We start from the raw sequence: 16,088 nt of genomic DNA, 5'->3' as shown, positions 1-16,088 counted from the left end.
ATCACGATATATCATCGTTATTAGCTTAAAAAAAAAGAAAAAAAACAATTTACATTCTCTAGTATTCCGTATGATACAAAAAAAACACACTTTAAATTCAAATACAGCAACTAAATGAATTTTATACTTTGACTGACAGTGGTTGTGACAATTCCCACCAGCTACTTTTTCAACGCGCGGTTGATTGGAAACGGTGTAAATGAAAGCAAACTCTGTCCCTCCGCCCTCTCCCCCCCCCCCCTCCTTGCACGACGACCGCAACAGAAAGTGTTTCAAAAATACTAATAAATAGCACGCGGGGCCGCTGCAGTTTCGGCCCGAGGGAGGCACCGGTGGCGGCCACGGCGGCTTTTTCCTCGGCGGTGCCCCCGGTGCTGCCGGAGAGCGCGGGGCGGGCGGGACGGCTGCGCCCCCGGCCCCCGCTGTACAAAGAAAAAAAAAAAAAGAATGTATATTACATTTTAAATATTCACAGTAAGGAACGCCTATGGTCGCGGTGACTCACGGTTTATTTACACAGAGCCGGCAAAGACGCGGCCGCCGCACGGCGGGGAGCGGGGCCGGGGTCGGGCCAGCCCCGCCGCTCCCCTCCGCCCGCCACCCTACAACAACAACGCGCGGCGCGGGGGACCGGGCGCGCCCGCCGGGGCCCGCTGCCCGCAGTCTTCTCTGCTCTCCCTCCGGCGTCTGCTCCTCCGCCCGGGCGCGTAGAGTCTAGAAAAATAGATCTGTACATCTCCGAAAGCGGCGGAGGGCGAAGCAGGCTAGACGGAGGCCTCCCCCTCCGGGGCATGCAGCAACAGCCCGCCGCCCCCCGGCTTGTGTTTCTTCAGGAGCTGCGTTATCTTCTCATCGTCCGAATTGGGGTCCAGGGGCTTGTTGTAGTCATCGTCCTCCTCCTCGTTCTCCGAGGCGCCCTTCAGCCGCTCCGTCTCCGAGTCCTGCTTCTTCTTTGCCGTCGCCATCTCCGCCGCGTGCTTCTTCCGCCACTTGGTCCGTCGGTTCTGGAACCAGACCTGCCCCCGCCGCCACCGTCACCATCACGGCACGGCCACCTGCGGCGGCTGCGCCGGGCCGCTCCCGCCCCGCTGCCCGGTCAGTCCCCGTCCCCGGCGTGCGGCAGCGATTTCCGCTTCGCCGCCCTTTGGGCAATTTCGCCACAACGAAAGCGGCCGATCCCCGCGGCGCCGCGCTCCCGGCCCGGCGCGGGCCCCCCCAGCGCGGGCCCACAGCCGCCCCCAGCTCCCCCGAGGCTCGCGTGGGCCCGGGCGGCTCCCGGCCATCCTGTCTGGGGCGGAGAAACGCGCATTTGGGGCCGATGCCTTTCCCAGCCCCCCTGGCCCGCCAGACGTATTTACTCTCCGGCAGGGCGCTGCCAGCGGAGGGGGGCATTTTCATTGTAGAAGCTGCAATAATTTATTCGCAGCCATCGGGACGTATTTGCTGTGACAAAGGAGGCAGTGCAGATCAGACTGAAAGCGTGAGCACCGCCGAGGGGCCCCTCTGGCCCAGTCCACCAAGAAAACGCCTCTGCATGTTCTCGGGGAGCTCAGCCCGCTCTCCAACCCCTCACACCTCCGCTTTGCCCAAAGCACAGAGTTTTTAACCAATACGTAAGAGTGCGGGTGCGGCAGTGCGACACCCTAACATCCCCCTTTCCCGGCTTTCCCAGGATGCTGGCCACCCCCATGGTGTTCAGAGCTTCTCAGTCTTGCTTGGGTTTGTTTGGTTCAATTTGATTTGTTTTAAAAATGCTTTAAAACTACTTTCTCGGCCCCGCAGTAAGGCAATAAGGGGAGAAATGCCGGTGGTTGCCGGGGAAGCCCTCGCCGTGTGCCCGCGGGCTCGGCCACGCCAGCCCGCAGCATCTGCGGCTGGTTCAGACGGGACCCCGTTTCGCGGTGGGGCCCTTTTGTTCCCCGCTCGTCCAGCCCCGCACCACTCGGTGCGTGAGCCATTGCTCTCACCTTTACTTGGCTCTCCGTCATCCCCAGGGAATACGCCAGCCGGGCTCGCTCCGGGCCCGCCAGGTATTTCGTCTGTTCAAAAGTCTTTTCCAGAGCGAAAATCTGCTGGCCAGAGAAAGTGGGTCTTGTATGTTTTCTCTTTCCGTCCTTATCCAGCAAAATTGAGCCTTGATCTGGCGAAGGGAGGGGGGGGAGAGAAAGGGAAGGCAGGGACAGACAAGTTAATCTACGGATTTGGGAAAGCGCTTCACTCTCAAGCGGCCCCAGGGGACGGAGGGGTCTCTACGCGGGGGGTGCGTGTGTAAGAAAACTACTGCCTAAGCCAAGCGACGGCTCTGGCCCTTCGGCTCGCCTTGATTATTTTTCCTTTGAGGATCAAAAATCTGAGCGGGCAAATTATACATATTTTTTTTTAAAGCCGCGGCCGGTGCGAGCGGGTGGTAGCAGAAAGTCCTGCTCGGGGAAAGTTTGTGCGCGCCCCTAAGGCCAACCCCGGCCCCGAGAGTCCCCAGCAGCGACGGCGGCAGCGCGGCTAATTTCCCCTCGGAGGGTTTCGCTTTTCGCCGGCGATAATGGGCGACATATTAGAGAGTTTTGAGCTGACCGAGGGGACGGAGAAAGCAAAATGAACTTAAGAAACGAAAACAAATCGAGGCAAAGCCAGCCCCCTCGGCTACGGCCGGGCCCTGAGTGGAGGGGCAGAAGGGTCTCGCAGCGATGCCAGGGCGCCGGGACTCCCTAGCGCGGGGAGCGGATCCCACCGTGGCTCCCCGCGCCCTCTCCCCCTGCTGCTCCGCGGCGCTGGGTACTCACGGGGGGCGCAGGCGAGGCGGGCGTCCCTCCACGGCGGGCTCTGCATCACCCCCGGCCAGAAGATCGGCGTCCGGCCGGGCAGCTCGGCCAGCGGCTTGGGGTAGCGCCCGGCGGCCACGGCGGCGGCGGCGGCGGCGGCCCCAGGGCTGAAGTAGAGGGCGGGCGGCGGCGGCGGCGGAGGGCTGAGGCTGCCGAAGCGGGGCAGCCCGGCCAGCAGCCCGGCGGGCGCCGCCGAGGAAGCGGAGGGCGAGGCGGAGGCGAGCGCGGCGCCCGGCAGGGGCATGGAGGGCCGGCTGAGGATGTCGTTGATGCCGTGCGGGGTGGCGGCCGAGAGCTGCGGCGGGGCCGTGCCCAGCGCCGAGAGCCCGCCCGCGGCGGCGGCGGAGGCGGCGGGCGCCTTGAGGCCCGGGGAGCCGAGCGGCGGCGAGGGCGAGGCGGAGGCGGGCGAGGCGGAGGCGGAGGAGGAGGAGGCGGGCCCGGCGGGCAGGGGTACGCGGGGTACAGCGGTGCCTTCATCTCGGCCATGCTGTGCAGGGCGGCCAGCGGCGGGCTGCCCAGCAGGAAGGCGCCCTGCCGGGGCGCGCCGTCCATCTGCCCCAGCGCCAGCATCCCCGTGCCGCCGCCGCCGCCGGCCCGGGGCGGGGGCCCGGACGGCCCCTAGAGCCGCGGGGCCCCGGCGGCCGGCCCGGGGGTGCCGCCCGCACCGGCGACGCGCATCCAGCCCGCGGGGGCCGCCGCCTCTAGCGGGGAGCTACGCGCCCGAGCGGCGGCCCCGCCGTCCCGCTGGGCATCGGGGCTGCGCCTCGGCGGACGCTGCCGGGGCGGAAAGCGGCGGTGCTGTCGGACGGCGGCTGTACGCGTGTCTGCGCAGCGGCCGTGCGCCCACACCGATGGACCGCGGCTCCCGCTGCCCGCCAGCGGCCGGGGGCTCACAGCGGCGCGGGGGCTGCGTTCGCTGTCCCTGCCTCCTCCCCGGCGCCCCGCATGGCTCCCGGCGCGGTTCCTGGCGGCTGCTGTCGGGGCTGCGGGCGCGGCTCGGGGCGCACTGCCGCGCCGCCCCGCTCCTGCCTCCTTTAGCGGGGGCACGGCCGGCAGCGGGCGCGGCGGCGGCGGCGGCGGCGGGGCGGGGGCGGGGCGGCTGCCGGCCCTGCCCACCCGCCCGCGCCCGCCCTGCCGCCAACTTCGGGCTCGCCCGGCTCCCCTCTCCTCTCTTCTCCTGGCTTTTCTTTTATTTCCCCCTCTTCTCCTTTTCCCCTCTCCTTTTCCTTTCAATTTTTCTTTTCCCTCTTTCCTCTTCTTTATCTTTTCCCTTTTCCTCCCCTTTGCCTCTCTTTCCTTTCCCTTTTCCCTTCCTTTTACAATTCCCTTTGTTTACCCTTTTTCTTTTCCTGTTTCTTCTCCACCTTTTTCTCTCTTTTACTTTCCTTTTTTGCCTCTCATTTTTTCTCTTCTTTTTTCCTTTTCTTTCTTGCTTTCCTTTTTCCTCTGTTTTTCTTTTCTCTTTTATGTTTTATTTTTACTTTTTAATTGTAATTTCTTTTTCTACATTTGATTTCTTTTTCCTTTACTTTCTCGTTTCCTTTTTTTTTTCTCTCTTTCTTTTTTTTTTCTTTTCTTTATTTCTCTGTTTCCCCTCATTCCTTTTTTATTTTCTTTTTCTCTCCTTCTTCTTTCTTCTTTCCTTCTTTCTTTCATTTAATTTCTTTCTTTTCCCTTTCTTTCTTTTTTCTTTCTTTCTTTCTTTCTTTCTTTCTTTTTTTTTCTTTCTTTCTTTCTTTCTTTCTTTCTTTCTTTCTTTCTTTCTTTCTTTCTTTCTTTCTTTCTTTCTTTCTTTCTTTCCTTCCTTCCTTCCTTCCTTTCTTCCTTCCTTCCTTTCTTCCTTCCTTTCTTCCTTTCTTCCTTCCTTCCTTTCTTCCTTCCTTCCTTCCTTTCTTTCTTTCTTTCTTTCTTCCTTCCTTTCTTTCTTTCTTTCCTTCCTTCCTTCCTTCCTTCCTTCCTTCCTTCCTTCCTTCCTTCCTTCCTTCCTTCCTTCCTTCCTTCTCTCTCTCTCTCCCTTTCTCTCTCTCTGTCTCTCTTTTTCCCTCTCTCTCTCCCTTTCTCTCTCTCTGTCTCTCTTTTTCCCTCTCTCTCTCCCTTTCTCCCTTTCTCTCTCTCTGTCTCTCTTTTTCCCTCTCTTTCTCGCTTTCTCTGTCTCTCTCTTTCTTGGGAGCGACTCCAGAGAGCAGAGCCGCTCGAGTCCCGGTCGGCCGGGCCTGCCCCGGCGTTTCCTTGGGATGCGGGAGCTGTGACCTGACTCGGTCCTTCCCGCGCGCCTCTGGGCCGTGTGGATGCTCTCAGTCCCCGCTGGAACTGTTGGTGTTGGTGCCCGGTGCTGTACCCCCGAAGCTCCCGGTACCAGCGACCCCCTGGACACTCGTGCCCGGCACCCCCGGCTGCTCACGGCAATTCCCGTAGCCTAAGGCTGCGAGGGGAAAAAAATCCTATTTGTCCCCTAAAGAGTATTCCACGGAAGAGTGATGCAAAATCACCCTGAACAATTTTTACCCTTATCTGTTATCTGTGCCCGTGTGTTGTACCTGTGAGGAACTTTATTTTCCTCGAGCGTGGAAAAACGGGACGATGTGAAAATTAATTTTATTTTAATTACGAATCTTAGCTAAAGCGCAGGCACGTTGGTCCTCTACCTGCAACGATGTTTCCTTCTATTTCTAAATAATCCTTTGTTGCTCTGAATTGTTTTAGTTTAAATTATAAATCTGCTCAATACACTCGGAGAAAGGGCGCGTAGGATCTTGCCTCGCCTTGACTTGGAGCAGCCACACTAAGGGCACCTCCGGGAAGCTCGAGTTAAACCTCCGAGTCTGATTTTTTTTTTTTGTCCTCTTGTCACTTCGCAAATGTTCCAAAAGAAAAACCAAAGAAGTGCTTTCCTGCTGGTTTCAGAGAAGCCAGCGAGCGCTCGGCCGCGGCAGCCCCGCACGGCCGGCCCCGCAGCCCCGGCGGCGCCCAGGCTCAGCTCCGGCAGCGGTCGTGGAGAGGGGGGAGCCGCCTCTCAAAGAGAGACCGATTTGCATTTGAATTAGGGGGGAGAGAAATGCTAAACCGCTTTTGTAAGTGCTGAGGCAGGCGCGGAGCGGCCCCGCTGCGTGTCCAGCACCCAAGGGAGCCTCTTTTCCTCCCTCCTGCCGAGGAGACGGTGCAGGGGCAGGGGCTCTCCCCCGGCCCGGACTCACTGCCTCCCTCCTCGCAGCGTCCCAAGGGAACTCTGCCAGGGCCGGGCATCGGCAGCGGCGGCAACTTCGGCCGCGGGTCCGCGCTGGCGCGGGGGGAAGCGGGCCCTGAGCCCGCAGCGCGGTCCTGCCGGGCCGGCCCGAGCTGCGGCACCGCCCGGGGCTGTGCGGGCAGCGGGCGCTGCCAGCCCCGCTCTCGGCCCGACGGTACCGGCGGTACCGGCCCTTTCCCCTCGCTCCGCGCCTCTTTCCCGGCCCGGCCGGGAGTTCGCCGCCCGGCACCTCTCGGCTTGTCTTCCAGCGGAAAGCAAAACAAAACAATCCCTCCAGCACAAGAGGTTTTCCTCCTTTTCTACTGTAAGAAAGTGATGGCATATTGAAAAAACCGAGTGTTTATTTGGGGGTCTCCTCGTGAAACTTCTCTCCTAAAGATAGCATCGCAGATGGGATGGCGCCCATAGGGCTGCCCTTGCATGAGAAACGGATTCAAAAGCAGACACCAGAATTATCTTCTCTCTGTCTTTAACAACCGAAATATTCGAAAATATTAATATTTGGTTCCTTTACCATACTCAGCTTCTGTTTTCCCCAAGCTAGGGCAGTCAGTCCCTAAGCTAAAGTAGTGAGGCAAAGTAACTCGGGAGGCAGCCGGGGCTGGGCTGCGCCGCTCAGCAGCTGAGCAGCGGGTGGGGGACACCGTGAGCACCCCAGGCAGCGGTGGGGGTGAAAACCACCCCAGCAACAAACTTCACTAACAGGGTGAGCAAGCCGCAGTCTGGGAACACCGCAGCCGAAGCACTCTTTGAGCAGATGGGGTTACTGACCGGACCCGCTGCAGCCGGGGCTGCTCGCCGATACCCGGCTGCATTTCACCACTTCCACGGGCTCTCATCGTAAGCGCTTCGCCGCTTCAAACAGAGCAACCATCAAGTCCAGTAAGGAAAGAGAGAGCAGCCGCCAGGGCGAGCGCGGGGTGCGGGCGGAGAGGAGGAGCGAGCGGCGAGCCGGAGGGTGCAAAGCCGCGAGGGGAGAGCAGCTCCCTCAGAATCCCATCGGGGCCTCGGGGAAGTAGCCCGCAGAGCCCCGGGGACGGCAGGGTAGCAGGGACAGTGGGGTCCCGGGCTGCGAGGGGCGGGGGCTGGGGGCAGGGAGGGGCTGAGCTGCGATGGGGAGCCCGGCCTCCCCGGGAGGAAGTAAAGAAGACGTGTGAATGAATTCACAGGTACACAGGAGAAGCGTTATCAAAAAAAAAAAAACAAACAAACAAAAAAAAAAAAGGCAAAAAAAAAGAAAAAAAAAAGAAGCTGTTTTGCTCGTTCGAGGCGTAGGAAGTTCGAGTGCTGGGGCAGCTATGCCTCCAAAATTCACTTCCACCAGAATGGTCCCAGCGTATCTGAAAGGGAAAAAAAATACCCCAACCAAACCATAAGGACACCTAAAATTAAAAGGTCGAACGTGCTTTGGCATTGCAGGGTCAGATGTTCTTCAAGCTGACGAGACAGAACCCGCGCTGCAGCATCGTGCCGCCCGCGGGTCCAGCTGCCCAGAGCTCTTCCAGCCCCCAACAGCAGAGACAGTGAACCCCACCTTGCCCAGCTCTTTCCCTAAAATAAGTCATCGTGGCTGTGACAGGAGCCTGTCTGAACTAAATGAAGCAGTCGCTTTATTTAGCAAATAAAATATTTTGCCACTACCATATGTTCCTCATTGCAAGCAAGCAGCCCGTTATTTTCCTAAAGTGGTGGATAGGTATATAGACACCTTTTTGTTGTAACAGCACTGTAAAGCCATTGAATCATTTGTTGTCTGCCCTACATCGTGGGAAGGAGCTGAGCCAGGAAAGCATAATGTTCTTCTGGGCGCTAATTCGAACTCTTAATCAAGATCTGATTACCAAAAAGGAAGACAGAACATAAAAACGCTATAAAGATTGAATTTTTTTTCTATCTTGGCCATAACTCACCCCACAAATGTGTCCATTATGACATTCACTCTAGCGGGAAAATTGTGATGTTGTTGCAAGATTCCCTACAGCAGAGCTGCTGCCAATGATGATGAATAATCTCGGTCCATATGCTAGCTCTATACATCTCTACAGCACCAGCCTGCTCTCATCCTCTTTCTGCTTCCTCAAAAACATGGAATATTTGAAGAACAGTAAAAGTTAATTAAAAATAGTTAATAGGTTAATCAGACTTGGTCTTATATTTATCTAATGCAGAGCACTGATTCTTTAGTGATGTAGCCTAAGGCATTACCTCGAGCCAAGAAAATGAATCAGACATTTAATGGAGATGTGGAAACGGAAATTTCTTGTAAGACTACAAAATCGGATGCCAATAATACACTAAAATATAATAAATTTATCATTAAAATTCCACGCATGAAATACCATCCTGTGTCCTCTTGCTAGGCGATAAACTGAGACGAAGCTGGCCAGAAGAATTTTCAGGAGACGGTCCTTTGGGTACATCTCACCTGCTTTTTAGCATTCTTGTTCCAGAGTGTCTACCCGCAGACCTCGGGTGACAGCTTAGGTCAGAGGCGTCACTTAGCGGGAGATCCCACTGCGGACTCTCTGGGCTGCTTTTCAGAGCGCCAAGGACCATGAAACGCTGCCAGCTCTCTCTGGGGGTGTTCTGGCCTCGCCCTGGGACTGGCACCGCTCTGGGTTACTTACTTGTGACCGCGCAGGAATGGTTTGTGCGGGGAGCGGCTTTCCCCCTCCAGCCGGTGGCGGATGCTGCGAGCTCTGCCTTCCCCGGGGCTTCCAGTCCCTTCTGAGGACACGCTCTCGTCACTTTGCCGCGCTAACGCTGTGGTCCGCGCATTCTGTCCCAATTTCTCTTTGCATTTACACTGAAGCGTATCCAGAGTAACTGGGAGCGGAGGCTGAGACTGAGTGGGAACAGGACACGGTCATTGCCTTTTAAAAACAGCTGCAAAGAGGAGGCTGTTGCAGGCTGCTGCCTGCACTCACCTCTGTTACCACTTCAATATTTCTTTTGCTTTTCTTAAGTGAAATGCTCAAGCATTTTCCGTGTCCTCAGGAAGGCAAAATATTTTTCTCGTTTCTGGAACATTGAGAATATTTGCTGCTGAAACGGAGTAGTTACTTTTACTTTTGATTTGTGATCGTTGGTTCAGCCTGACCCCTGCTGGGGGAAGCTGGGAGGAGAGGATTACAAGCGCAGAGAGTCCGTCCAGAATCCACAGGTTCACCGGAGACCATTCCTGGCGCAGTTCTGTTCCGAGACCCATTCCCACGCCAGGCCCATGCCCTGCTCAGGCTCTGCCCACACTGCACGCTCCCCTCTGGGCAATACAAGCCTTACCTGAAGTTTGTCCAGCTTCCACCTCCAGGACCTGTCACCACCTCCACTGTTACACTGTGCTGTAGAAACATCACACACCGATTCAATGTGGCCACAGAGGTCTCCTGCAGGTGCACCCACCTCTCTGCTGGTATCCTGGCTCAAAGCCCTGCTAGCAGCAGCCCTGTGGCATTACTGATTACCAGCCCTCCGTCTAGCCTAATTAGTGCACAACAGATTTCTCAACATTCCCATATTTGTGTATTCCCGTGTGGTGCTCCTAAACACTGCAGCCAGCACAGATGTGCCCGTGATGTGACCTGGCACTCAGACAAGGCATTTCCCTCCAACTTGCTAAGGACCAAAGTCCTTGTGGCAGGGATGGCCCTTCTCTCCACCTGGGAGCAGCAGCAATGGGACTGCTGCTGCCTCTGCACACCTCAGTCTGTGGTGTGGTGGCTGGTGAGAGGCCTCCTTCACTTCCAGTTGGGAATTCTGTGGGGACTGGATGCATGTAGCCAATCAGCCCCAGGCAAAGAAACTATTTTGGAAACCTGCTGCAAACAGTGATGCCAAAGTGTGCCTGCCATAGGCCAGGTGTGCAACAGCAGGGGCAAGAAACACTGGCGCTCCATCTCCTTCATTCATCTTTGCCTAAGGGCTGTGAAGGTGCCACTCTTCCGAAGTTACCTTCCTTTTCCCTTCCATTGAACATTCTTCTTCCCCCCTCTGCAGTGTGTGTGCACACGAGATGTGGACAAAGACATCAGTTTAAATCCAGCAGAAGTTCACCCATCACCCCCCAGCCCTGGCTGACCAGTTGAACCTCCCAAGCACTTGCAGGACAGTGAGTGCCCCCACAACTGCTGGATATGGATCTAGGCACTGCCCTGGCATCCAAGTGAGGGATTTCTTGATGTGGATAACCACATACACTCTATGGCTAAAACTAATGTCTGGCTTTACTTCAGTTCCATATTAGCAGCAAAACTGTATGGAAATCTAATTGGCAAATCTGGAGCTTTTATGCAGTTTCTTTCACTCTGTGAGACAAATATATGTACACTAGGCCATCGCTGCTATTGATCTTCAAGCAGCCCCACCACGGGAATGAGCAGCGAGAGCTTTGCTTAGGAGCTGTTGGCACAGGGTGGGCCAGTGTCAGGGAACTGAAAATCATTAAACTCATGATCTAAATGGGGGTGGGAGGGGGAAAGCAGTGCGACGGCTATCATTATGTGCATAATTTTATGATTCTTAGAAAATCATATTCAGCATTTTCCATCTCATCAAAGGCTGACAGGGTCGCATTGATTAGCAGATTCAGCCCAAAGGATGGAGAAAACCACTGATAGCGGTATACTTCGTACCACGACTTTGTTTAAGAAAAGATCTTGCTTTCTCCGTTTCAATTTCAGTGTAACCGGAGCGAGCCGAGGAATATCGGCGGTGTCGGGAGCACGGGGAGCTCGGGGAGCGGGGCTGGGACGCCGTGCCGCCCGGGGAGCGCCCGGCGATTCTGGGGCTGGTTCCCGGCCCTGCCGTGCTCGCTCCGGCAGCTCCACCTAGCGCTCGCCGGCCGCTGGAAACCACAGGAAGCTACAAATCTGTTCGTGCAGTCAGGAAGGAGAGTGTGCCTGCCTGCCCCATGCCAGGGGTGGCTGTGGTGCAGTAATGGAAGGGGCAAGAGCATCTCCCTGGATGGGTCAGGGCTGGAGCTTCACTTTTGGTGTGCAGAATTCCTGCCTTTGGAACAGAACAGCCTGGAGCACAACAGCCTGGCAGTACACTGAGCAGCAGGAAAGAGTTGCTTCCCTCCCTCCCTCCTTCCCTCCGAAGGTGCGGTGCCATCCAGCCCTGCAAACTCCAGCTCACTGGCCGCAGCAGCAGCGTGGGGGTTTGTTAGAGGTAATTGCGAGTGCTGTGCTATAGACTGAGGGGATGTGGCGGCTTCTGTCAGGCTCCACCCCATTCTCTGGCAGAGATGAAGTGCTGCACACGGCAGGCGCAGCAGGCTCACAGCTGGGGATGATCCTGGGCAGGGAAGCGCGGGATGGCTGGACCTGCTCTCCAGAGGTGTGAAGGAGCTGCTGAGGAAGCAGGAAAACCGCTGCTCAGATTTTTCTGTAAGAAGCTGGATCCTTAGGGGAACTGTTTAGTGTTTTAGGGTTTTTCCCCCCTTGCTTTTCCCTCTCTAGTGAAGGATCAGAAATGTAGACTACTAAAAAGCCTGCATCCAGAAGGGGCAATTGCCCACTGTGAGAGTTTGAATCCCAGTTCTTGCCTCAGTTTGCAGTGGCAATGTCAAGAACTGCTGGGATAAAGCATACTACTGTTTTTTGCCCGACAGAGGAAACTGTCATTTTTCTACATGTTTCTCAGTCCTCTCTATCAGCTCTTGCTCTGATTACATTCACACTTTCCTTTTCATCTCTCACAACCAGTGATGTCAAGTCATGTTGTGCAGCTTGCATGAACCTCTAGTGGCACTGGGGACAGGACAGCAGGGAATTCTTGGCTGTAATAAGATACCCAGGTAATTTTTCCAGTACTATGTTTGGCTATGTGACATGAGGGCATGAAGGATGCTGTTCAGAAAGCACCATGCTGGTACAGCAGCTGGCTAAAACCAAGTCTTCTTGTGCTGGCAAACAGGGAATTTCTTTAGTTTGCAATTACATGAAAAAAAATACCTGGATCAGAGAGTGAGTGAGCCTGAAGATATGGTTCTGGACTTCTTTCTCTTGTTTTGGCTATACACTGCAGACATTTGTCTGGCACAACAATAGAAGCAGTAGAAAACCCCTTGCTATTGTTGCTTTCCATTCCCATTTTGGGTCCTGCTCTTCTGGCAGTAGCTGACTGAGGACCAGCCAGTTTGGTCACAGCCCCCAAAAGAGCTGAAAATGCTGAAAGGTGGAACTGATTCCTCTTTTGAGCAACTAGTACCCATTCCTCCTGGTGTTACAGGCCCCTCCTTCTTTGTGATCAAGGCAGGCAGCCAGCTGGAGGGCTTGGGGGACAGGCAACACAGATGGAGCCTGGATGCCTTTGCCCATTTAGCACACAGAGCAAGTCTCTAGAAGAAGCTTTCCAGGATCAAGTGCTTTCCCAATAAATCTGGCATTTTCAGGTAAGAAAAAGAGGAATATGAAGAACTTCATGGGAGCTGCTTCTGCATGTACTGGTGACTTAGGGAGAAGGAAAAGTGATATCAGAAATGGGAGTGCTGTGGCTTATATCCAAAAGTCACTGGTCAAGATTTATTGAGAGGCTTTCAACCACAAACCTGGAAACACAGAGAACAAAAGAGAATAGGCCATAAGTCTCCGTCTTTTGAAGCTCACTTTGTCTTCACTCTTCACCTACAGGGAAGATGCTTCTCTCAACAGGTATCTCCCTAGTAAAAACCTCAGGTTCTCATGTAACACAGTTCCAGTGCACAGGATTTGGAAAAAGATGGAAAGGATGTATAACCAGCTGGTAATTTCTAGGGTATTTTTACAGCTATACCACTGGAAGGTAACTTCCAGAGAATGCTCCTAAGTGAATATGTAGGAGGACCTTTGGAAAGTACAAGATGTACTTCAGTCTGAAGACTACCACAGCAAAGTGGCAGCAAACCAAGACTTTACAGGGCAACCTTTGCAGATCGTGACTGTAATACTTGGCTTAATTGCATCCTGTCACTGCTCACCACTTATAAAATACACTCTGAGTGGGCCATAATGCTCCTCCTGTCCCTTGAGATAAGATAGTTAGATGGTATTGCTGGCAAAACAGAGTGATATTTCATAAACTGCTAAAAATCAGTGGTGATATGCCTGATCATACCTTAGATGAACTTTTCTCATGAACTGAAATGTAATAGAGTGGGTAATACAGGAGCTCAATTAAATGAAATTATATGAAACATTGAAAGCAACACAAATAGGAGGGGAGCAAATCCAGTGACAGAGAGCAGAGATAAGTGCAAGCTGTGCTCCGTGCACCACAAATCCAGTAAAGAGTAAATACCTCCTGTGGAAGTTACTCTAACCTGAGATTGGGAGATATTGCTGGAACTGTCAAAGAGCTTTTGCCTCGGCCTAAGATGGCAAAATTCCCACAGATGGGACCAGGGCTCAGCCCCATATGTGGCCTGAGGGGGAGCATGTGAGTGTTGCCAGATGATAAAATGGGGATTGCTCATAGTGTGGTAGAAAAGCACTTTCCCTGAGAGTCTGTCCATCAGAGAGCATTGTGGTCTGCTCAGTTACATAGGAAAAGCCAGAGCAACCTGGGATGGAGGAGGGCAGTGGAGTTTGGGCGCAAACATGGCTGCCTTGATGTCATACAGAAGGGATTATCTCTTGCAGGCAGTTGTGGTGTTAAGGCTGGTGCCAACCATATATGTGTTAACATAAATGGTCTCCACCTCCAGGGAAACTGCTGGGAAGTGGCACTGGGCACAATCATTTTCCTGGCCAAGTTTCTCCTGACAAGGAGGTGTTGCCAGACAGAGTGATGGGAGCTGTGTAGGAGGCAGTCACTCTCCTCTTCCTCCTGCCCTTCCTGCTGCAGGCTGTGCATTAGGGCTCCTGACCTTGTCCTGTGAGGGATGAGGTGTTCCAGCACCCCCTGAGTCTCCCCCAGGCTGGCACCTGAAGGTGCTGGGGAGCTACTGTGCATGGGGTCACCTGAAAAGCTGATGTGTATCCACTGAGGCCTTTTGAAAAGCATCTTTGCAACTTCTTGAACAATGGTTTGCTCTTCAGGCCTGCCCAAGGCACGCAGAGGGTAAGCTAGTTTCTGCAAATACTTTAGACTTAATTTGTTGGGGGACAGCTGATTCTGCCAGTGCTACATTTTGTGGGACTTGACTAGAATGGAGCCAGCTCCTCTATTTTCTCTGGCAGCCACCTGTGTTTGACAGAGTGGTGCCATTTGTCCCTTTAAACAATCCAGTGGTTACCCCTTTAGCCTTTTTCAGCTGGAATTGTAAACATACAGTCCTTACCCCTGCCAAGTCTGTTCCCTCATCAGACTTGTCTCCACCTTTTTCCGTGCCCATATCTCCTTGCAAAAAGAAGAGTTGCAAGTTATGGCATTCCAAAAGGAGGTTTGTATGACAAGAAGGAATCTGCATGGATAATATAACACACAGTGCACGTGCGATTGCACAAGGAGGGTGTGTTGCAATTTCATGGCATGTTCAGACAGCCTCAACAAGCTCAAGAGTTAATTTCACGTCTAATGCAAAAACAGCAGCAGCAGCTTGCCAAGCACCCTCCACAAATGCACAAATGAACCCTGGTTTGGTTTCTTTCTATTTTTTGGAAAAAGCATGACCATCCCTGGGATTATGATAGGAATAAAGGAAAAAGAATAACTCAGTAGCTGTGCAATACTCAGTCACTTGGACCAAACAGAAGGTGACAGCTGCCTAGGGCAAAGGTTCCTGCTGCCAGAGCTTTCACAGTGGTCACTAGATTATGTTCCTCAGACTCTGGTGCATAACTTGGAAATAATGAGGTCAGTTTGTTTTGTTGCTTTGTTTTTTCTGGCGTACAAGTGGCCTATTTTATAAAGTTCAAATGTACAACTAATGAGCAAATAGTCAACCACAAATGCCACAGACTACGAGGTTTTTATGCCAGACTAGCAAATAAAAACAGATTACATGACATATTAACTAAACACAAAAGAACAATTCAGTGCTGTCAGTAGATTTAAATTACTAAAATATAGATATGTATGCTCTCTTCAGGATGCCTTGGCAAAGTATCACTGGCTTTTGACCCCTGTTAAACCCAGTAAGACAGTATTACAGCTCATGCTCTATTCATTTAAAGGGGGGGGAAGCAGCCTCATACAAGCCCATATTTCAGTGCAGCTTTCCCTTTTTCTAGCATCTGAGTCTAGAGCCTAGAGCTGGAGGGGGATTCATCCCAGAGTGCACAGGTTGTGTAATAACGAGCTTCTGACCTGGAATTTCAGCTTTAAGCATATCCTGAACACCTGGGCTCCCATGCACTGTCTCAAGGCAGCATCAGGCAGTGTTTTGCAGCTCTTGGTTTCGTCAGGGGAGCACAGGGTATTAATAGCTAGGCTTGTGCTTTGGAGAGCAATCATACAGCCTGATTGAGGCTGTTGTATTGCTGTTTCCTCTGCTTCTTTCTGACTTGGGGTTATCCTCTTTAAAATGATTTAGGGATGCAAAATATTATAAATTGATTGAAAGCAGCACATTACAATATTGTTCATAATTGATATTATTTAAGAGGATACTGAACTGTTGCTGCCAAGGCCTGGCATTGCTATCTGTGCTGACCAGTAGGTATCAACATTTTCCACTCGTCTCACTTCTGTGCATTAGTAGGAATCCAGTAAAAAGTAACCCCAGGCTCTGCAAACCACTTCTGTTTCTGAGACTGCTGGCAATAGGGATCCTCAGTGTTACAACTGCAGACGTGCCTTTCTTTCCAACACATGTTTTGAGACAGATACTTTCTGTTCCCCAGGTTCTGAGCAGACAGGGAAGCAGTTCCTTCCATTTCCTTCTGCTGCTGCAGCCATGAAGCAGCTCCACTCTGCCTCTTTGCCATGCAAGGGCCTTACTGCTGCTCAGTGGAGACAGCAGCAGCTCCATGCCCGCTGCCTTTCCAGGAGGCTGGATGCAGCTTGTGTAAGGGCTTATATAACTCTTTTAATGTCAGGGCTCCGGTTTTGCGTCTGCCTGCAGAAAACTCCTCCTTTTGTACGTAGGTCGAGGCACAGAGCAG

The 16,088-nt window shown here is 53.4% G+C and overlaps 1 protein-coding gene across 1 annotated transcript; it reads right to left on the bottom strand.

Annotated features, from left to right (window-relative positions):
* Positions 1–601: 601 nt before the first annotated feature.
* NKX6-1 (NK6 homeobox 1) lies at positions 602–3,389 on the bottom strand. Its single transcript, XM_030947871.1, is given in 4 exon segments — positions 602–1,016; positions 1,968–2,140; positions 2,781–3,272; positions 3,275–3,389. Coding segments are annotated over 4 exon segments (1,032 nt in total). The 3' UTR covers positions 602–764.
* Positions 3,390–16,088: the final 12,699 nt, after the last annotated feature.

This window comes from Camarhynchus parvulus, chromosome 4 (genome assembly GCF_901933205.1).
Source record: "Camarhynchus parvulus chromosome 4, STF_HiC, whole genome shotgun sequence".
NCBI classification, from domain to species: domain Eukaryota; kingdom Metazoa; phylum Chordata; class Aves; order Passeriformes; family Thraupidae; genus Camarhynchus; species Camarhynchus parvulus.
This window is presented reverse-complemented; position numbering and strand designations above follow the sequence as displayed.